The sequence below is a fragment of the Diadema antillarum genome, unplaced genomic scaffold, assembly GCF_040938485.1.
Source record: "Diadema antillarum isolate AM-2024a unplaced genomic scaffold, OU_Dant_1.0 seq00001506_RagTag, whole genome shotgun sequence".
NCBI lineage: Eukaryota > Metazoa > Echinodermata > Echinoidea > Diadematoida > Diadematidae > Diadema > Diadema antillarum.
The window spans coordinates 497,379-522,159 of NW_027272240.1; the positions used below are offsets into that span (position 1 = coordinate 497,379).

The 24,781-nt window shown below is 37.7% G+C and overlaps 1 protein-coding gene across 1 annotated transcript in view; it reads right to left on the reverse strand.

The window, feature by feature from the left end:
• The window catches only part of LOC139710173 (dyslexia-associated protein KIAA0319-like protein), a 74,499-nt gene extending 52,984 nt beyond the window's left edge, over positions 1-21,515 (reverse strand). The window contains exons 1-3 of the mRNA XM_071622106.1: positions 21,472-21,515; positions 7,794-8,210; positions 5,537-5,803 (exon numbers count right to left, since the gene is read on the reverse strand). Coding sequence (XP_071478207.1) covers positions 5,537-5,803; positions 7,794-8,004 — 478 coding nt within the window. The 5' untranslated portion in view covers positions 8,005-8,210; positions 21,472-21,515. The remainder of the gene's footprint in view (positions 1-5,536; positions 5,804-7,793; positions 8,211-21,471) is intronic.
• Between the last annotated feature and the right edge of the window lie 3,266 nt (positions 21,516-24,781).

The following is a 24,781-nucleotide window of genomic DNA, read 5'->3' on the forward strand; positions in this document are numbered from 1 at the left end:
TTTTTACGTGCCATATGTTCCAATACTTGATGTCTTGATTCTGGGGGATTAAAGACACGCAAAAGTCTTCTGACACGGCTTAGAAGCGCGAAAGATTAGTGGCGCGAAAATATCAGCTTTTACAGTATTTGGTCTGGCAATATCCATTGTGCATAAATTTTGTATCAATATTTTTGATGATCAACTCTTCTATTGAGGCCAAAATCTTGAATCCTGACCCCGGATCTGAGGGGTAAGGCCATAGAAAAAAAATATGTTGTTTCCGGTAACCCGACCGACCCGACCAAAAGTTGCTGACCCGGTAAATTTTATCCTCATAGAGAAAAATAAAATTTTCAGTAGTCCGTCCGTGTAAGAAATCTATCTCCAAGACTTTCAACAGAAATTTTATGATTCATATGAAGAATGACAGAAGAAGTTGCACCAGCGCGCACAAGTACAACTAGACTTAGTACAACGTTGTGCTGCACGCAATTAACTGCGAAGTACCGTATAGCGTACCCAATACATTTTTTACACAATGCAATGCATGTGTGTACGGTATAAAATGCATTTAGATTAATGACTGTGTGTGCATTGCAATATTGTGCGACTTGCATACGTTCCTGTAACGTATGCTACAGAGCTAGGTCTACTTATGTTTCTTCTTTTTATTTCAATCTTTGTATTATCCAAAACAATTTTTTTTTAAATAAATAAGAACATTCTAGATCAAAAATTCATATCTATAAAAACATATCATGTCCCTTTTTTCGGATTTCCTATCCCACAGATTTTAGTTGTGCTTCAGGAAGCAAATACAGACAAAATAAAATATAGGGTAAATTTTTTTTTTTTTAATAAAATTTTTTCCCTACCTTCCGACCCACTATTCTAGGGGTTTGGTTACCAGAGGGTAAAATTTTTTCGAAAAATGAAATTTTCCCCTACCTTCCGACCCACTCTTCTTGAGGTCATGTTACCGGAAACTAACATATTATTTATTTTGGCCTAATCTATCCCTACTGTATCTTGCCTTGCTCTGATCTTTTGTTTCAGTTGATGATGGAGTACACACTGATACCAGCTTGGAACGTTTGCCAAGCACAAACAGAGAGCTATGCTAGTCATTGAATGATAATCCATCAAACACAAACACACAAAAAAAGAAGAGACATCTGTTACTGTTTTTATCGATGACAGCGCCACTTAGTGTGTAATTACACACAGTCTTACAGGATGTCTACTATGAAAGAAGCCTTTAGGAGTACAGCTTGTATACCCATACAGTGTTGGTTTTTTAATCCTACTACATGTACAGTACATTCTGGTTGCATGCAGGGCGCCAAAAACACACGATTTGTACTAGCCCACTGGCCCGGTAGGGCAACTATAAAAACAAAATGTCAGACGTGTACTCAGTTTGAATCCGTCTATTGAAATGGTATGATGCCCTTGTCGGGGTGGCCATATGAACAACGGGAAAGAGGTGGTGTTGCCTTGGCTAGCCACAGGTATAGAGCAAATTACTTTAAAGCAAAGCAGCATGACATTTTCGTGAATTGGAACTAACAGCCTTTTTCGCAGGATGAAATATTTGCGTATTGCCACTGACAATCAATGCATAATGTAAACAAAAACTTTCACATGGGATATACATTTTAATTTCAGGCATCGCGGCCCTCGCAAAATTCAAAAAATTAAAATGCATGCAAAAAATTATCATTTTACAGTCTTTAAGGTCGACTATGCATACTATCAACAGTCTAGACACTGTATCATGCCCAGGCAAATCACACAATAGGCGTTTTCACATCAGCCCAATAAAAATCAAAGCTCGAGATATTTTTCGCGATCGCAAATTAGCACGCTATTTCATTTCCTATTCACATCAGCCCGAACATTATCAAAATAGCGCGCTAGTTCGCATTAATTATCCTGCTATTTCGGAAATTTCCCAAGTTGGACTCGAGAAATTTTCTCAATCAATTAGCGCACTAATTTGTATTCACATTATCAAATAGCGCGCTATTTCGTGATCGGGTTAATTTCCCAAGTCAGAAAATAGCGCGCTATTTCGAAACATCGGGCTGATTTTGAAAACACCTAATGATTTCAAATCACAGGGCAGCACATATATTGTATTTTAGTCTGCTCAGAGTCAGAACTAACTGTGTTTGTAATAAAGTGTTCCCCATACACAAGAACTAAAAATATGCTTCTACAATGTTTTGAAGGTGCTAGGTACAAACCCACTTTGTGCAAAAAAAAAAACATTGATATTTTGTTTCATCTATCATCCATTATGTTCTTTACACTACAAAGAGTACACATGTCCTCTAATTTGCACATTAAGCAAGTTACTAGTACTGTAAATAATCCGTTTGGCCATTATACACAAGTTTGCTTAATTGGGCTACACTTGTACTCTCTCATCTAATCTCAATTGCACTTACGTCTATCAATTCATTAAATGTATCCCACTGTAATCACGATAACAGCCAGTACAATGCTACAAAGTGATGTACTCCAGTAGGCCTACTGCAGGGCTGCCAACTCTCACGCATTGAGCGTGAGACTCATGCATTTTGGTCCGTTCTCACTCTAAAACTTTATTTCATATGCACGCATGCATTTCTATTGATCTCACTCATTTTGACTCCTAAATTGTAGCATTGGCCTATGGGAGTCTCACTCTCAACTAGTTTCCAGTGTTGGCAGCCCTGCTACTGTGTAAATTGTGCTGTGATAGAACAGACCAAGGAGGTATGAGAGAACCTGCTTGAACAGGCCTGTGGTATCTACAGGAATACTGGTGTGAAATCGTCTATGAACTAAATGTCTTATAAAAAATGCATTTTTCCTTGAAGGTTTTTGAATTTTGAAGGTTTTACTTTTAAAAATCCACAAACACTGGGCCCTGAGAAGACAAGAATTTTGTGATGCCACAATAGGGAAGTGTACAAAGGAAACATACAGAGAATTCAAAATACAGCAGTACATGTTCATTTTTCTAGCATTGTAAGAACAGAGTCAATTCTTTCAGAAGGCAGGGGGGAATAAAATAATACTCAGCATTAATGCTAGAAACAACCTGAAGGAACATTTACAAGTATGTTTCATTAAAAGAAGAAAAGAAAAAGAAAATGAATGTCATACAAGTATAATTTCATATACAACCCATATAACTATGGATATTAGAATGCCCATGGCATCTACCGGTACTTAGAGCAGCCACAGATATTCAATACTTAGCAACAGAGATCTGAAACCTCTTCCTGCAGTGTATCGATTTGAAGTACAGACTGTTCAATCCATAATCCATCATAGACTTGCCTTTGCCGCCATTGGGCATATCACGATATAATGTATCATATTGCCAACAACAGAGTCAGGCCTATCTCCCTCCCCCCCCCCCCCCCCCCCAAACAATGATTGAAATTGTATTCCCAGTAGACACAATTCCAAGAAATGCACACATTCACAATCTCACTGTGAAGATTTATAGCCTAGTACTCTCAATAGCATCTCAGACCCCTGCAAAGGTTAACTCCTTCAGCCCTGCGGGCACACAATATTGACAGGATTTCGAGGTATGGTGTTGAGAGGGTTTATAGGTAAGGTTTCTTCCATCAACAGTCAATGACGGTGCCTTTCACAGACTTCTTTCACTGCCACAAACTCTACACAAAGCCTTCCCATGCCTGGATACACATACTGTATGGATAAACATGCACATGTGCACGGAAATCACATCAAGATATTAAAATGCACAGATGCACTGTGCACAACGTATGGACACAATAAAAGGTACCTGGTAGTGTGCTGTCAAGATACCCAGACCCATGGGCTTTATTCATGGACAGCCTTCTGTGTCAAAATGGCATTAATTGCAGCTGGCGTTATTGGATTTTATTATCAGGCCTTTATTAACACATGTATATTGTATCAAGTAGGGGAAGATTTCAATATCCCAGGTTTCACAGGGCAGCTGCACGAAACGTTGAAAACATCTGTTCATATGCTCATCCTACAGTGTGGTCTTCAAACTACAATGTTGTACAATGTTCTGTAATGTGATAACATGCAGCGATATTGTACTCTTCAAAGCTTTTAGTACTCCAGGCACACTATGTTTAATTTGGCTTCCAGTATTGCAGAGTGGAGCAAGCACTCAGAGAGGTAGCAGTTTTATAAACATAACATAAAAGAATACTGATTTTATTTTATTTTTTTTCTTAGTTTTATGTACTACACCTTAATAGTTCTAGCCCAAACCTTATCAGTCACAAGTAGCCATGATTCCAAGAACCCTGCATTGATCAACCATTGGAAAGACAAAAACCCTCATTCTGTTCATTAGACTGCAAGCTGAACACTCTGATAGTTAGTGGTGTACATTCAACAATTTTAATCATTCCAATTCATTCAACCTCGCCAACATTTCCACCATGATGTACACTGTACTATGGTGAATTACTATCCACTGCACCTGCTTCTCTATTAGCTTTTGAAGATGGGAATGCCTGGTTGACTGCTACATGTCACAATTCCACGGATTCAGTACCTGGTGCAACATCAAGCTTTTGAATAGTTCACCTACTGTACTGAATACATTCTAATAACTTGTGGATAAAATATTTGCAATGTAAAATGAAAAATGAAGGCCTTATTTTGGACCCCCACAGAGCCTAAATGGGAGCAACCCTGGAACTACCATGAAGAAACTTATTACTACAATAATCAATGTACTTAAGCTCTATCACTTCTGGTTCAAAATATGATATTTTTTTTAGAGATAATTCCTTAACAAGGGATGGTTGGGGTCCCCTGAGGGTCCTTTGGGGGTCCTTTGGGGAGGAGGGCATGGTGCCCATTTAAATAAATTGTCATCCTATTCCCCTAGGGATGCAGCTTCGGACCAAATTTGGTGAAAAGTCATGGGGTTTTCAAGAAAAAGATGAAAATGCCAAAAGTTAATACGCATGACACAGGATGCACAATGGACAACGGACTCCAGACGATGAGTGATAGCAATAGCTCACTAGAGACTTTAGATCCGGTGAGCTATAAAAGAAGAAAAGCCAGAATCCCAAACTTTATCCCAGCTTTTAATAGTCTTTCATCTTTTTCAGAGTGCTTTTATATCGTATACGATGTGCATTAATGGGAGATCATATGAGAAAACAAAACAAAACAACACAAAACAAATGTTATACACCGATATGGTACAACCCTCTCGAACACACGATTCCATCATTTATATTTGAATGATGACAAACATGCTTGTACGTTGTACACTCACCCACACACACACACACACATACACACACACACGCACACACACAAATGTCAGTGAATATCTTGTCAGCCATGCCCACATAGTCTAAGTTTTATGAAGCCAGTTTCATAGAGAATGTCACACCATGAGATTACAACCATACACATTGAATATTTCAACTTCATGTTTACCATGGATATATGACTTTTACTACACTCTCACAGCCGATGAATGCACAAGTGTGGAGTAATGTCTAATCATTACGATAATGCCTACCTAAGTCTCGGATGAATGCCAGTTGGGAATCCCTGTAATTTACGCTCTCATGGGTCTTGCACGAAGCCGGGCTCCTGCATCCCACCGAGTAACAGGAGCCCTCTACCATCCACGCCAGGTCACAGCCCGTCGTGTCGCAGCAGGCCGTGACGCAGTCCTCCATCGTGTGGACCGAGTTGCGGGGTCTGTAGTCGTTGACGCGGTTCATGTCGCTGGGGACGTAGCCCTCTATTAGCTCCCTTCTCTGGCAAGACGTAGCTGATACAGCTGCAAGACAGATTGCGAAAGGTGACGCATTATAAAGCACACGTTTCACTGTGTATTTCCTACAATAAAGGTAATTTTACTTGCTCTACCTGTTGATATTCCATTTCCCAACACTTAAACTAGAGAGAAAATTGCAAAGAGGGTAATCCTTCCAACTTCAAAAACACAAAGGCAAGTTTAGTGCACAAGAAAGTGACCATCAGTGAGAATACTCATGAACTTCTCAAACATTAAGCATTCAGCGTACTAAAGCTTTCGATTCATTTTTTTTTTCTGCAGCCCAAACAGAAACAAAGTGATGAAAAGTTAAACAGGTATTTAACATTCTAATAAGGATATTTTTTTAAAAGCCTCTTTTTTGGACAATTGCAAAGTAAAGCCAATGATATCCTTGAATGAACACTATGCTACAATGCACAAGCTGAAACTCATTAAAATGCAGATGATAGTAACTCTGCATAGCATCCTCCATGCATTACCCAATATACTAACATATCACACAACTATTATATCACTGCCTCTGAACTAAACTTCCTTTTGCACAAAACATCATCATTAATTACAGTTTTTCTTGAAAGAAGCATTTTATATTGCTACTGCATATAAACCAGGCCTTGAGTGTTTTTTTTTTCAGTATCACATCTTTTGAGAAAATGGAACTTTGCTCTTTCAAACCCTCGTCACCAGATGGTATTCTGCTATTTAATCATAAATGAGAAGAACAGATTCACATAGAAAAATCTGAACAATTCTTCTCGAGAGATGTCCCAGTAACATGACCTGAACATAAATGCCATGGTGCAGGCTGCTTACATTCAAACGTCAACATTGGGTTGATTGAAAAGGGCTATCGGGGAGATCCTTGTGTGTGACATGCATTGCAGCTATCTAGTATGTTCAACTCCACTATCTAGGCAATAACTTCAAAATCAGGGAAGCTATTACAGGGCCGGCGCAGTGTTTTCAAAAGTGTGGGGGCCCACTTCCGGGTTTCATGAGCTAACAAGCAAAAAAAAAGGCTCATCTCTTCTCCCCGTCCACTTCCGGGTTTCTTCAGCTGACAAGCAAAAAAAAAAAAAAAAAAAAGGGTCCTCAGCTCATCTCTACCCGTCCACTTCCGGGTTTCTTCACCTGACAAGCAAAAAAAAAAAAAAAAGGATCTTCAGAGAAAAAACATAACCTTACTGCCGCCATACTTCAAGATCCCTATCTATTTCTATCTTAGTCCCACTTACGTACTTCCGGGTTAAAAAAAGTGTGGGGGCCCAAAGTGATGACACCTTATGTATTCCTTTGTATGGTGCACAAAAAGTGTGGGGGCATGTACGTGTATTATACATGAATTCATTCATCAAAACGTGAGACATTTTATTGGTTTATATTAAAGGGATTGTACAGTTTTGGTTGAGACCTAATTTCAGGTTTCTAACATTTTTTGGTGTGATAATGAAAAACCTCTTATGAAATATGAAAGCGCATGCAATTTCATGAGGAATTCAATATTTATTAGATAAAAATTGGTTTTGAAATGGCTGAGATATCCAAAACAGACCAACTCAAATAAAGTGTGGGACCCACCTTTCATTACGATCGCTTTGTTTTACTTTGTTTTTGGATCTTTCAGTCATTCCGAACCCAATTTTCATCAAATAAACTTTGAATTCCTCTTAAAATGGTATGCTCTGTACTATTTCATACATGTTTTCTTGGTATCTCACAAATAGTTAAAAGCCCAATTCTCATCTCCACCAATACTGTACCATCCCTTTAACTGGAGTCTTCCTACACGTTCAGAAAGACTCGGTAAATATCAAATGACTTCATTTCAAGTAGTATCATTCATTTTAAATATAGATAGAAAAAAATTATTCATCATATTTCACTTTTTTTACAGGCATTTCTCATTCCCTCCTCCGTCCTTGTGGACGTCCATTTAAAGCAATTCTCCCCCACTGTGGGGCAATTTCAGCCTGTCGGATTTCCCACTTACCGGACGACAAGTAGAGCACCATTAGCAGGACTACTGAGGCAGCTCGCCGGGCGGTCCATATCCTCCACGTCGGGATCATCTCTGATGTCCTCCGACTGCAGCCGTGGCAACGCGACCGGTGGGAGGTGAAGAGGAGGCCTTTGCTTGCAGAAACCACCATCGAGTGTGGACAGTCCGTGTCGGATTTGCGACAATATCCCAGGCGTTCCATGCCTGCCCCCTTCTGGGCTTTGTGAGAGAGGCCAACAGGCTCCAAGATTGCTCACAGCTCCCGTTCAAAATATCTTTATTGCATTTCTGCCGGACACGCGCACCATACAAATGCAAGGGGCTCACAGTTTTATAGGAACTCACTCCGTGTACACTGGATAAATGCTACATCTATCACAGTCTGCTGTGTGTCACTTGTTTGAGCGCCTACATAAAACAGAGGAAAAGAAAACAAACAATGGTCGAAGTTAATTTCAGAGGTTCATAAGTATTCCTGTACTTTTTCAGGAAAGGCATTTGTGTAAATATACTTTCTGGTTGTCCCCCCCCCCCCTTTCACTGTAAGAGAATTTATAAGCACTGAGCCTTGCTTATAAGACACCATAATAATCACCACAAATGTCAACTTCATCATCTCTATCCACACAATCACCGGTGATATACCTCTGTCGCTCGGCATTTCTAGATTTAAAGGAGATGGGCTGGCCGGAAGGTACATTGTACTTCATATAGGGAGCGACTATATGCATAATCAATATGATCAATAGTATTGTAATTTAATACATTAATAACCTAATGAAATATACTATATAACAGCATATCATATAATACCATCAATGATAATAACGTCACTGGAGGAGGAGAAGGAGAAGGAGGAGGAGGAGGAGGAAGAAAAAAGATGTTGGTCACTGATGGGGGAGGGGGGAGCAGGTTGCTGAAAAGAAAAAAAAAAATGTGCTCTTGACAGCAATGTCCAAGCAGTATGCATCTCAGCCCAAGGTAGTAATAGATCCTATATTAATATTGCAACCAAAATAAATAAATAAATAAATAAATAAATAAATACATGTGTAAAAAAATAAAAAATAAATAGATAAATAAATGAATAAATAAATAAATAAATGGCACAGACAGGGCTGCAAACCTTAGAAGCTCATGAAATGAACTGATGCACTGCAAAAAAAAAATACAATAATAATAATAAAGAATGAAACAAAGTTTTGAAAGTGCAGTAGGCCTACTTTTCAATTGGAACATGCACGTATCAAGCCAGCATGCCTATTGACAGAAATTCCAACAAAATATTTATGTTTGAAGAAACATATTCTATATTTGATGATCACAAGAAGAAACAATGACTCAGATGTACATGTTTGTATCAAAAAGCATACATTTGAATTGGCAGCTCTGTGAAGAGCAATATGAACATGCACATAGAGTAGTTTTGGGAATAGCAATCGTCTGTAACTACTGTACACTGTGTCAAAGCTCAGTCACACCTAGCTCAACTTGCAGAGGAAATCCTAATACGCTCTGATAATGCATCATTGACAATAATGACTGTGTACACATACAATACCATACTGTGCACAGATGAATTCCCTGTACATACATTGAAATCTTGTTGGAAATTTAGAGTAAAATGCTGTCCGGAAACACAGGTTTCAACCTCAAATGTGCATACTTGTAATCATTTACAAGCTATATTGTATACTGGTTTTATTTTGGCAAATACATTTTGTACAGCAATGGTATAAAATTTCTTTCTTTGTTCACAGTATGACAATAGCCGGGTTCACACGTACAAAATAGCGGGATGACGATCGCACTCCATATCTCTAGATTTTTTGCGAGCGTCCACACGTACCAAATTAGCGGGATAGCGATCGCACTCGGAATCTCGAGTTTTTTGCAAGCATCCACACGTACAGAATTATCCCGCTAATTGCCGATAGAGATAACAGCAAAGCCTGCAAACTGGGTCACACAGCGCCCTTCTCTATCACTGCACGCGGGCGCTTCCCTTTGTCCATTGTTTTTTGCGCGTCAGTGGTGTGGTTCGTGCGCGGTTGTTGTGGTGCGCCAAAGAGGTGAAAGAGGTGAAGTATGATGGGATATAAAAACTTGAGATTCTAATCCCGACCGTTCACACGTACCAGCGCGGGGCCTATTATCCAGCTAATTGATGAACTAGCGCAAGATTTCTTGGGATTAGCATCGCGATGCTTATCCCGCTAATTATCGGGTTTTTTCTGTCCACATGTGCAAAAAACTCGAGATACCGATCACGATGCAAATCTCGAGATTTGTATCCCGCTAATTGGTGTACATGTGAACCCCCCTAATAGTGGACCAAAACTGAGAGCAAATAGTTTGACATCCAGTACTAAAGGCCCTCTGAACATGCTCTATATGGCAACCACTAAAATCTCCTTCCTTAGTGTACGCATCTTAGCAACTGGTAGTAACTTCTTGTTGTCCTGTGATTAGTCATAAGCCTACACCGCAGTGAACAGAGAAGCCAAGCACTGCAGAGAAATCTTTTCTTTTCTTTTGTGCGCCACTGACAATCTTTTCTCGTGAACACTCGTTAAAATGAAACACTGCGTGCAGTACAAAAATCACAGCTGACAATCTCTCCCTAAATAAAATTGTATTTCCCCTTGGCCACATTCTTTTTCTTTAGTATAGTGTACATATTCTGTTTACAAGTGAAGCCTATAGGACTGGCTGACCAAGGCTATTAAAGATATTAGATACCAAGTGGTTTGGGACATCAAATGATCTCAGCTCGTCTTCGAAAACCATATCCATGACAAAAATTATGTTGGAGGTATTGTAAAATAACTCTCCTGGAAATCCTGACTAGAAACACTGGTGCTTTATATAAATTTGTATTTGATATTGCCCCTTTGCACTTCAGATGAAGTCTTTCATGTAAATAACCTTCACAAATAAACAATTTTACTGGGATGAGGCAAATTAATCAGGTATTCATGAAAATATAATTCCCTTACCGTGTCACAGTAATGAACTTGTCGCAAATATCGCGAGGAGTCGAGATTAGCAAAATAAAAAATGTATGCCAAAATTCTTGTCTACACTTGCTATGCATTGAATGCCGGTGCAATTTGTAAAAAAATTTAATATGCCAACAGTGTATCAAAATCCTTTTAATATATGTGTACTAATGTATAAAAACTCAAACAAAAAAGACCAAAATCTGTGTTTTATATTGACATTACAAGTAATAATACTTAAGATTCTTAGCCCCTCCCTCTATGGCAGGGTTTCTCAAACTGCTCTTCAAATTTGATGCTTGCTTTGAGCAATTCTGCACACTTAAGAATTTGTATGTTGTCATACTGTGTTTTTAACTCATTCATTCTCATTCATTCTCATTCATTCATCCTCCTCAGTAGCATTATTGCTTGAACTAACACCAGACTGGCAAGTGTTTAATGTCAAACCTAGTCCTTACATAACACCTAAAAGTGAATGGTACAAGATTGCAAACAAATAAACTAAAAGGTAGAGGGCTTTTATATTTGCTTTTTATAATACCTCTCATAGTGACAGCCACTGGTGGTGACAGCAAGTCATTTCATGGCCAAACAAATGGCAATGTTTGCGCATTAACAAATCAAACCCATCACAAGGCAAACATAAATTATGCAAAATTAGAGGAAAAAAACACACACAGAGAAAATTAAAGTGGTGTTAAAACAAAGAAAAAAGAAACAAATTTTCAAAGCATATGTATACAATGCAATAGTTTACAAATTTCACATTTTCATTTTTCTTTTTTTAAACGAAATGGTATCTGAAGGTATAATGTACTCACAGCAGTCACCACAAAGTTTTGGATCCTGTGATCACACCTTTGCCAAACATAAAGAATGAACACTGTCTCGTCTCTAAGTACTGCTTTAATTTTGCTTATAAAATGCATGACAATAAATCATTGAAATTGAAATTGAAATAATGTGTTCACTTGTAATTCCCGCATGCACTATGAATCTAGATCGAGACACTGTTCAACTAGGCAAGAAAATACTCTCATGACTCTTTTCATCTGTCCCTGTCATGTCATGTTGATACAGAATTTTACTGCAAGCTACACTGTACATGTACGTGTACATATGTAGCTACAGTGTACATGTATTTTGAATGGTATTATAATTATTGATTACCCAGGATAATAACAAGCCCCAAAAAAGACATAAAACATGGTCTTGCGTGGAAATCTATCTGTACAATTGTATCTCTTGAACATTTAATGAGACTGGCTTTGTGTGATGTATGTCACTTGACTTGCACTGTGCATACATGCATATTGTATGTAGACATTGTACAGTGTAGGTACTTATGCTGCTTGTACAGTGTACAATAAACCCTGACCTTCAAAAGAACACCTTCTAAATTGATATGGCATGGTATGTGTCTTCAAAATACCAGGTATCATCTTGTCTATTACATGGACATAGCACATGGTTGACATTCTGCGACCGCCAAGGCCAGTGATTGGCTGCATTAAAATAGCTGTGTGTTTAATTGCACGTCGCACAAATTTCTGCCCTCCATCAGAACATCAGAGGGGCAGGTACATGAATGTCACATTTTAAGGACTTAAACATGAAGGTTGCTGCAGTGTTGGCTTGTCTTTTTCATATGGCTCATCCCCTGTTCAGACACAAAAAGTTTAAAATACCAAGAAAAGATTGTTGAAACTCAATAATGCATCCGATAAAAATCTTCATCATATAGCAAGTGAACTGTTCAGACACATGCATCACCTCCACCGTTTAGAGAAAAAAACAGACATTGATGCGCAGTTTAATACCTTACGCACATTACATTGTATGTTATTGTGGTCGCCGCTACCCCCTGCCCGGCTCTCATCCATGGAAATGAGAGGTACGTTGTAAGGTCACCTTTCACACGCACTCACTTTAAGCCCCACCCAGTAGAAATACTGTTCTATGATCGCCATACATTCAGACACATCAGCAAATGTGATTCACTATCAAGATATACTTTGAAATGATGCTCTGACCGTCATTTCAGTATGAATTTGTATTAGATGACATTTCGATAGTCAGCGTTCACGTCAAATAAAACCACAGCTAGTGTGTACATATATCCTTCTGGTATCAAAATTGTTAGTGTCTGAAAATGCTTGAACATTTTAGTCAGTTCTTTGTTCAAGCTTTACTGAAAAATATATGAGCTTTAATACAAATGTACAAGCAAAAATTTCACTAAATGAATAAATGAGTGGTTACTCTCTGAATCAATAAATGCATCAACAAAGAAACATACAGTGTAGGCGCCTATGTATGTTGTTATATAAATGACATGTCAACCTGAGGTATACAAACTACATACAAACTACATACAAGGAGGTAACTCCTTGATAATACATGTACTCCTTAGATCTGCAATGAATGCTAGCAGAAAGAACCACTTTAATCAGTTCATCTCTTTCACAAGCAACATCAGGCACATTTCAAAAAATACCTGCTTGGTGATCAAAAGTCCACAACTCTATAAAAGGTAGTAACCTACCAATCAGAACCACTGAGGTACATTGTAGGTAGCACAGCGAATACAGTACTACTCTAGGTATGTATAATGCAGGCGAATGATTGCTGTACCACATGGCAGGTACTCTGCCATGCTGTCAGCTGTAATCCCCGATTCATTTTTTTCACCCGTTTCGAGAATCCCTTAATGGCACAGCTCATCAGGCTGATTAAGTGATTATCCATTATTACCCAAGACTGACAGACAGGCAGACAGACAAACTGACAGACTGACTTAAATTTACAAACACACACAGCACTGACACACAAGCAAAGATATACAGTATATGTACAATTGTAGGCCCCAAGTAAATCCCTCCAGTCAGTATCTGCATGGTACACTACCAATATGTGCTCCCATGGCACACTATACAAAATGTACACGTACATTTAAAAAACAGACACACAAACACACACAAATTTATACAACTGTAGATTGAAATACATCAATTAATGACCATATGAATACAATACGTTTGTATACTACATGTACAGCCACACAGTTTGAGTGAATAATTGATCCAAGTTCTTTTAGCAGTAACAAAAAGCAATTAAGGCTTTAACTATACAGTGCATTCAAAACACTGTATTGATGGGCACAGCCTACGATGTGTGTACATGTACAATACAAAAAAAAAAAGAAAGAAGAAGAAAAGAACACCTTTCAGATGAACGGTAAATCTGTGCATTTCTATCAAATATTCCTACATTATTGAAATGAATTTCTTGGTGTGCTACAATGCCATACGGCACAAACGGAATCCCAGATTGCGTCATCTGTTACCATGGATACTGCATGACGTAGAATTCAGTAGAAATACTATGCAGGCACATAATGCAAACATTCAGCACCATACAGTATTACAATTATTGGGACTACAGGATTAGCAATGTTCACATGCTATTCATTTTATACCATCTACATTGTAAATGAATAAATATTAAATATGCACAGTGCTATACATACTAGGGGTATAGATAGACAGATAGAGAGGAATAGATAGATAAATGAATAAATGAATGAATAAATAAATAAATGAATAAACAAACATATTATATACAATCATGACCCGCTCTTTTGAAAGCCCACTACAGACTGAGAAAGTAAAACTATTACAAAAGCAAGTCTGAAAGAAAGAATACAGAGCTTTCTATCATACACTGTGTTTATCGTACAGGCAGAAATGTACAGTGAAATGTCTTTCAAATGCCTACAGGACATGCCCTTTTCAAACCAACATACAGTTATAGGTTGGACAGCCTTCCTCAAATTGCTCCTTCACTGTGGAGCAAGCACTATTACAAAAGAGATTTCCCTGGAAGAAGAAAAGACAGCTTACATTTGCACATTTTGTGCTTATTCGTACCCCGAGTTTAGTCTTTTAATACAGACTCTTGTTATTATTTTGCCACTATTTTGCTGTTAACTGTACAAGGGGGATATTTTTGTATGAGTAATTTTTCGTGCTCGGCCAGGTAAGATGACTTTCGCATCTTTTAATAAACCTGCAGAATCAAAACATCAACTTAAGAAACATGTGGCATGCAATGTTTTTTCATTTTCATGCCAGTTCTATGTATTTAACCAATTTATCTATCTCATTTCAGTCAAATCTTGTAGAATTGTTAAACATCATCACCATGTGTAACAAGAACTGCAAATCCCGTAACCAATACAGAGGTACAGTTAGTCTCATGAAAAAGCCAGAGTTGGAACCTATAAACTGGCACTCACCCTGAACAGCTACACTATCTCGCTCAGTTCTTGTTAAGAGCTACCAAAGAATCCACACAGTTCTTTTCAGATCTCTCCTCACATGGCGATGCTGCAACCTCTTCACACATAAACACCCCTCCCCAAGCAAACCCACACATCCAAACAACACGACCCATCGGAAAGGGTATCAAGCATCTGACACATCTTTCACATCGCATCCCTCAGCTGCAATGAAGTCATGGAAATGCAAAATGGAGACTGATTGAGCCAAATGACTGCACTGTACCTCTCACAGATCTTTCAATGAAGACCACTACAAATAACTCGCCAGTCTCCTCTATCTATTGTGTTCCTTTCTTCCATTTATTCGTTCCCAGGGTCATTAAAAAGAGCCAGAGTTATAGCTAGCGTCCCCTGGACTACAATAAGTACATATACATGTATAGGCAGCTGAGGTCATTTCTTACTTAGTGCCATTATCCCATGAACCATTGCCACCCAAGCAGAACTGTTTGCACCCTCCAGTGTAATAAAATAAGAAAATATTATCAAATTGTGTGATTATGTTGGGGGGGGGGGGGGGGGGGAGAGAAAACGCACAGGAAAGTCTTTACACCAGTAAACACTGATGGCCATGCTACTGTAAAAGTGGTTTCTTTCGCGTACAGAAACTTTCGCGGTTTCCATCGGTGCCGACTTTTTCGCGTGTGTTTAAATTCGTGATGGGTAATGATAGCATTGTAACAACCGATGAATTCAAAACATTTTTGCGTGATGTTAAATTCCCGGTTCAACCTCAAAGCGCGAAAAGCGCGAAAATAAAACCACCGCTTACACTGTACATTGCAGTGGCACTGAACTGTACCCACTTTCAAGTTTGAATGTGGTCACCAAAGCATGCAAAACTACAAAGCACTTTTCTAATACAACCAAGATGTGTTCTAGATACTTTAGAGTCAACAATAATGAAATTCACGCACATTGTAATCTAAAATGACCTGGTATTACATGCATCATCTAACAATGCAACATTTTAAAAGCAAGTACCTTTGTATGCATTCAGAATCAATCTACTATTAAAAATGAACACAAATTACTGGAGTTATGACTTTGGATGATCCATAAAGAGTTATCAACATATCCTAGTGTCTTGCCAGAATTTCTTTGCAATATTCTATGTACCACTGAAATACAATACGTACAAATAAAAGTATCCAATATTCTGAAAATGACAATTTAAAAATCAAAACCATCACATAGAAACCAAAGAGTCAAATGAGTCTGCAAACTTTACATTCAAAATATGGCTAAATATATATAAATCCTTGGATTGCAACTCCATTGTTTGTAATAACATATTTAAAGATAAAAACTGTTATGATAACAAAAGAGAGCATCTATAGCCCAAGCTGCAACTTTGTGCAACTTTTGAGAAACTTGCACGAGATACAATCTACCAGTAAAATGATTTTGGAAACTTTCTTGAAAAAGCAAAGAAGAGTCACATTCTGTTCAGATGAATATCACCATAGACAATCATTTTCACCAAAGTTGTTGACCATGACATTAGCCAGTCCTATCAAAACATGAATACATGTGATCAGATCATATACTAATATTTACTATTGTAGTTCCACACAGTGCTAGCCTCATTACAAATATTATTTGCAAGGACTATCAGAAGACGGAAGACTAAAACCATGGAGTAGTATCATCTCTCAGACCTACACGTTGTGTACAAGAGCACTTTGAAGATTATCGCCCTCCTGATATTTTCTCTCTTTTCTGTTTTATAGGACACTTGATGTTGACACTATAAAAGGGCTAAGTGCGTACTTCATGCATGCGCTGTGTACATCGTGCTACAAATACAATCACTGTTCTTGGGCCCTATTTTCCACTGACTTCAAAACATCTTTACAATTCCTAACACTTCAAGGAACTTAAGTCCAATCCTACACTTGTTTTGCTTCAGTCAATATTGACTTGACTTTGAGGTGCGTGACATGCTAGAAATGACTCATAACAAAGAAACAAAATTTGTCAATGCCATGGCCCTGTAGTACAGGGTATTATGAAGGGTTTACAAATTACGGATATTTGTTCTGACACTGTTTGATCTGCTTTCAGTTTTCATCTGACACGCCATCTCCTTACTCCTCCAACTTAACCTTAACACTAATCCCTATCCTACACCACAAAATCTTTAAACCTAACTCCTCCAACTAAACCAACATTATCCACCCCCCCCCCCACAAAAAAAAAAAGATAGTATGTACAACATCTTCCAATCAAATCTGATTTTCATCAAATAAACTTTTTAATTCCTCTGAGAATTGCATGTTCTATTGAGTGGTTTCTCAGAATCTTGCAAAAAGTTAAAGGTTGAATCCGTACCTCAAACAATACCATACCAGCCCTTTAAGAGCAAACATATTTTTCTGCAAGTGATTCACATATAAACACATAAACAGCAAAGAGTCTAAGCCAAAAAATACAGTAACTTACAATAATTGTAAATGTGGCACTCAGTCAACTGGAATGCCTACAACTTTTCAGGAGCAGATCCAGGAATTCTGTAAAGGGGGGCGCAACTAATATTTCTGGTGCCACTTCCAGGTTTCATTTCATTTGTTTCTTTTTATTTCTTTTGTTTTTAAACGAAAAATAAAGGGGAGGCGTAAGCCGGTTGCGCCCTCCTCTAGATCCGCCACTGCTTTTCACACAACCATGATATCCGATGTACATTATAAGAGGTAATGACACTAATAAATTGCATAAAATATGTTTCGATGAAACTTAATGATCCTGAACACTGGTGGACGACTGACCTTCAGTCTCTCTCCTTATAAAGGAAATATTTTTCTATTTTCCCCCCATTACACCAAATGATACAATACATTGTATTTCAACATGAACAACTTGTACCTTATGGCATCTTCAGCCAGAAAACAAAAGTTTTTTTGGCTATTTGCAACGGTAGTAGCCATCCACATCTTCCACAGCATCATCATTTTAGGTAACAATTGCTCTATTTCTCTTTCCAACCAAACAATATGACAAATGGACACTCCTTGCTGGAGTATCATTCAAGAAGTACATTTTAAACCAAGTGCAGTGACCTACAAATTTTTTTTTTCCGGATTGATGTACTTAGAAACAGTATTCAGCGCTATATAAATGATATTAATTATCATTATCAATATGAGCTATTGACTTTTGACCTATAACAACTTTCCTGTGAATAATACATGTACATTATCTGAATGTCAGTAAACATGTCAAAGCAATGTCCACTTTTCATTTAAAAAAGAAAATGAAATTTTGTGAAATCATTTTCTTTATACAATTTTCCATTTGATCACAAACTATAATCACTTCTCCTCATACAATCAGTGATGACTGCATCAAACCTTTAAAAAAAAATCATAACTCTTGAATGGATTAATCTGCAAATTTGAAATAGACATGTGGACTTTAACCTACAGGATTTTGTAAAGTTGTAAGAATGTGTTGCCCCTGTACTTAGAGCCAAGGACGATAATACTGCAAATGAAATAGAAAATTGGCCTACACTGCCCAGATGAAACTCAAATGAGAGCTAGGGAAATGTTAATGCAAATACCATGGATAATAACAGTTAGAATATGACACAGTGCTCATCAAATGATAGAAATATGGCTTCTTGGGACATTTTTTTTTCTTCTCAGGCATGTATATTGTGATACATGTGTATATATGACATGTTTATATTCATTATAGGGGTGCATTTTTCTTTATAAACTCAGACAGTAAGTTGCATTTTTTTTCCATCCCGGTTGCAAACTGCTACATTTATTCTCATTCTTCATTTTCCCAATGTTACGATTAGTTCTGTTCTCTTTGATGTACTATTCGGAGTTATGTAAATGTTATTTGTTGCGATTGTTACCTTGTATGTATGTGTTTACAGGGCCCCCTGGAAAACAGTACTTGATTACTGACGGGGCCACCCTGTATAAATAAAACGAAATAATAATAATAATAATAATAAGGATTAAAACAAGTGATACAGAAATGAAAATGGACAATACACTTTGATACACTACCCTTATAAGTTTGTATCAATATTCAATTGTCCAGGGTACCACTTCAGAATTCTAAATCTTAATAAAACTTGTCCATAAGTGCTACTTAAAACATAATTTGCACCTGTTCACAATATTTATCTTCCACCTGAATTGGACTGTTTTGCATCAGCATCACACACAACAAGTCTCAAGCCTCAGCAACAAAGCACACATTCACCTTTCCATTAATCGTTTTCTTACACCTCTGCCCGAAATAGGAAGACAAATAAAAAGTTGTGGCCATATCCATGCCGAAGATGCCCACAATCAATAGGTTGATTATCATGATTACATGGCATGCACTCTAATAGCTGGCAAAGAGTGCCACTGACCTAGCTAGACAGACTGCTAGCTCACCAGGGCAAGTATACAATACAGCAACTTTGCTGCTATCCACACTGCTCTGCTCATGTATACGTGTACACTAGCGCTAACCGCAGGCTTTGCACACACTGTCCTGATTGTGATCCTGCACAGTCCATGTGCTCACTTTGGGAAAGCGGAAGATTCACTCCCACATCTCTCACCCTGATGTTTTTTGCACCATGCCATGATAGAAGATTGGAAAGAAATTTTGGAAAGACCTTATGCCCCTCCCCCCCCCTTATTTATTGATTTTTTTTTATCACTCTACACTACACTACCCTTGTTATAGCCTACACATGGATGCACACACTCACAGTCCCAGCCACATTTGGCAAAGTGGTGGGGTATGCGTGATAGGGACATATTGTAATGAGGAAGTCTTGGCAAACTCTTGGCCATGCATGAAAAAAAAAAGGGAATTACTTGCTGAATTTGTTCAACTATGATCATGAAGTCTGGGTAAACATGCATGTTTACCTACTAGACTTGACAAAAACTTGGCAACAGTCAAGCAAGCCAGCCAACAGTCACTTCACCTTTAATGTTTTTGATTTTTTTTTCAACGTAACATGTTATGTACCACTCACCTTATCCTTTGGCTTTGTATTCTAGTAATATTACATGCGAAGTGTAGAGCAATTACCTGTGTTTGCAACAGGAAGCATATTGGCGGCAAGAGCCGTTTCATTCATCCATGAAACAATTACAGAACATCTACTGTACCAGCCGGTACCATACACCCACCGCAAAATGACTGAACACTCACATTTGCTACAGTTCTGTATATTAATATGCTAGCAGACGCTGGTAATTTATGTGAGGACCATAGGAGAGTGTATTGTGTACCGGACACTTCTTTTTTGTGCTCTGAATTCCAAACTCAGGGGATGAAATTTACAGCAAAAATAACACCAATTATTCACAAAGTCCTGAAAATTATGAATTTTGCAAAATTATTTGAATAATTCACTCCAATTTTTAGAAAATATAGGTGTCTACTTCAAGTCAACCCCTCTGCAAAAAGTTATCTTTTAGTGAACATTGCAAAAATTGCTTTACAAGTCCGGACACTATTTTCGTAATGGAATGCTCCACATCTTTACATCTAGAGTCTAGTAATTCATGCACCAGAATCACTAACTGTAAAACGAAGAATGTTCAATGCATTTTAATTCCGCGAATTTCGCCAGCGCGAAGATTCGCAAAATTAAAATGCATGCAAAAAATCTTGTCTAACACCATTACACTGTGCTTTGAATGCCAGTGGCCGTCGGCTCCAATTCACGAAAAATTCATGCCGCGAATATATCATGTTTTCACAGTATTCACACCCCCAATTCACCATATACATTTGCATTGAGCAGACAACCAAGAGAAAAACGACAAATGAGGCTCAAATCTCACATTATATAGTGTACGGTAAAAACTAAAAGGTCCAACAGGCAACACTTCATTTTTTAACATCATGAACACTTCGAACAATTTTTAACGCTACACGATAAAATCTTGTGATAAATTGACTCTTGCTTCTTCTGTGAAATGTGAATTTCTCAGCATTTGTAGTTAGTACAGTTTTGTGTTGCATTTTTGGTGATTACCGCATGCAGCAGCTACCGGTACCTTCCAGTTGACGCTCGGACACTACTACAGTATGCATGACTCATGAGACTGAGTTACTTATCCAGTGTATAGGGTGTCTAGTCATATGCTAGTACGTAGGCCTACCACTACCAGCTTCCCTGACCTTGGTCCTTGGTTCCATACAGCCGCGGTAGTAGTAGGCCCTAACATGTACAAGACTCGTCTTTTCAATGTCTATGTGATTGCAAAAATGCTCATTAATTTACACCAATATACGTGTTGTTCTCGGGCGAACAAATGCGGCCAAAATAAAATTGGGCAATACTTACATGATCCGACGGTCGTACTTCTAACACGTTACAGGTGCAGCAGCTGTCATCGGTCATACTGTCATCAAGAATACGTATCGTTTAGGTGTACGGTCTGCCTCTTGTTTATGTGTATCCGCATCCCACTGTACTCCATAGCTATGTATGCTCGCTACCGTCCACCTATACTCCGTCTACGTAGCCTCAGAGCAAAGAGTTCTCATCAATAACATTTTTGAGATAGAACGTCTGGTATAGGCGACAACTTACATTGCACAGGTTCTAATTGAGGGCAAAGTTTATACCTGTATCCTGTTTCAAGTGCTCCTAACAGACGACATGCTGAGAACTTTGGAGTTCTGTGCCGACACGTCGCCTGACAATGGTATTAACGTTAATCCGCTTCTCGTGGAGGATTAAATCCTCATGTCATGGCACCTGACTTTCGTGCAGAAAGAAATTTCAGTCACATGATCTTTAAGAAATCGAGAAAAACCGGAGGGGCTGCGGTCAACGTTTAACGTGGCACTGTCCAGCTCATAAATCCACTCGTCATTTTCTGCAATGTATGATGATAATTACAGGCTACAGAGTGTATGGATATAATCTAATCACTGATACACTCAATCAAATCAAAATGTCCAGAGTCTAATTGATATTAATGACTAGTGATATTCGTGCAATATATAGTTATATAAATATTATGAGATGGTTAATATATTCAAGTTTTATAGGTTTATATATTATCATATTCAAAATATTTGCAGGAAACATATAATAGGCACTATAGGATTATGTTTAGTTATTATACTTTGGAAAATATTATAGTGAATGTAATCATATCATTATTCTAATTATGCGTATGTTTACTAATCTCATTGTATCTATGTTACTTTTTATTTTTTGTAGGGCCCTATATTGAAATGTGTATGTATGCATATTATAACTATGTATCTGTATTGTTAAATCATGCGAACACTGAATTTATATTGGACAATAAAGATATGATAATCAAATCAAATCAAAATCAAGGTGAGATAGGCCCCAATAATTTGACATAATAAAAGACGAAGCTGAATGAAAATGAATTTATGGTATAATGATTATCATTACTGTTTCGTCAAAATCGGACCTATCGGAGAGTCATCAATTTATATTTATATCTATATCTATATGTTATAAAGCACGCAGATCACTACTGTCCTGTTGCCAATAGTCTATTGATATGAATCAGAGTGATTTTTTGTTGTCACGTCTCTACATGCAGAAGTCAGCCATCATTGACCTCGGAGTCTCAACAATAAATACTGGTTGTGATTCCTGGGAAAGTTTGCTGCAGAAATTGCCATTTTGTTTCTCATTGAATTGACAATTCTGGGTTTTACCTTCGCAAACTTGTGATGTTTTCATATATATATACATGTGTTAAAATGCGGCTATCATTAGTAGCGGTTTGGCGGTGAGAGGCGTTATACTGACTCGGATCGATGCACTGAGAGACATGCACTGCATTCGATGGATTTGGGGTCTTTGTCATTAGTGAAACAGTCGTCGGAATAGTCTCGATCAGTTAGTTATTATAATCGGTTATTGATGTTTTGGCTAGATGTCATAGGTTTTAGGTGAGACATTCGGGTTTGTTCTGCATAGAAGAGCTTGCTTCCAAAAGGCGCTAAATCCATCATATTTCAATCGATTGATAGCGCCTTAATCCATCATATTTCAATCGATTTAGCGCCTTTTGGAAGCAAGCTCTTCAGAGACATTATTCGGGAGACCACATTCTATAGATTTCATAAAGCTCTGACTTAACGATGGAATAACATTAGTATTTGGTGGAAACACAGTATTTTGTCATTAATGTGTGTCTGCCAAAATCATATTGATTCATAAATTCGTGGAAAGCTATAATACAATTGTATTAATTAATTTTACGCAATTTACCTGTGCTGCGTAACATAATTTCGAGCCTGTTTACTATCACAAGATGGAACGGTATCTTATTGCTCATGATAAATCTAAGCTAATGCCCCTAGGATTCAAACCGACAATGCAAATAAAAAAGTGTGCATGTGTGGCGTATTTACAAAATTCAAATACCAAGACCTATACAGTTAATTATACAGCTAAGTATAGTGCATTGTTAATTACTTGCTAGTTTAACTATAAATTTTTATTTATTTTATTCTCCTGGGGATGACCTTTAATCAATAAACCTATTTGAAATATAGGTTTATCGATTTGCGACGAAATTGTGGCATACATGTTGTTCTTCAATATTGACCCGAACAGCCTCCGCAAAAATAGAACTGGGAGGGGGGATGAAACTTGTGATGGCGCTCTTTACACCAGTGCATCACAGAGTCTTGTTTTTGCGCTATCTCAATGCCGAAGATTTTTTAGACGGCACGCATGCCTATCATAAATTTACATCATCTCTCTGCAGTCTGCATATAAATGCTGCTATCATAGCGAGATGATTTTTATGTTGTTATCAACTCTTCCTGTGGAATATGTGTGTGTGCGTGTGTGTGTGTTTTTTTTCAGTGTATATATTCCAGTATGTAATATTACTAGTTGTTACCGTTTTTCGGATAAGGTAATTGGAGGGGTATAGTGTTCTTATTGCTTTAGGGTTTTTATCTTTATATTTTTTCCAAAAAAAATTAAGTATTCATAGTTGTGTATTTGTTACTGATGGTGGTGTAGATGGTAGTGTTGGTGGGGTTTTTTATCCATAGATTTGAGGAGCGAGAAAACTGGATGCTTTCCTATTAACGTTGATTAGTCACTGAGCTGTAACTGGAGCTCCTCTAATAAAGAGGAATGACAAGAAACGGGGGAAAATGAATTCAGGATGAGAAATGCAAGGCGCATAAACATGAGAAGAATGGATGAAGTTTACCAGTGTGCTGCTATATGTGCAAAAATAAAGAAAAAAAGCGCAAAGCTGAATTTATAATGCATGATAATATACTTGAGAGAATCTATAATAGGCCTAAATACTGTTTAATTTGAGCTGCATCCTTTTTATGTAAATTCCGATTTTGAGGAAACTGCAACGAATCTAGCTGTGATACATTGTATAACTGATAAACTTTGCTCTCATGCACAAAAATCTGGTCATTATGATACTTAACATGACCAATCTATAGGTTTGTGAAGAGTTTCAATGCAAATAAATTGACCATTTTGTGTCACAATAAGCCTATGAGATTATGTTGTGATTAAAGTTCTGGAATAAAGAGAATAAAGAAGAAAATGATGAAAATATAACTGATTATGACTGTTATTGTGCCGATTTGATCATTTATATCTTTATACAACTACG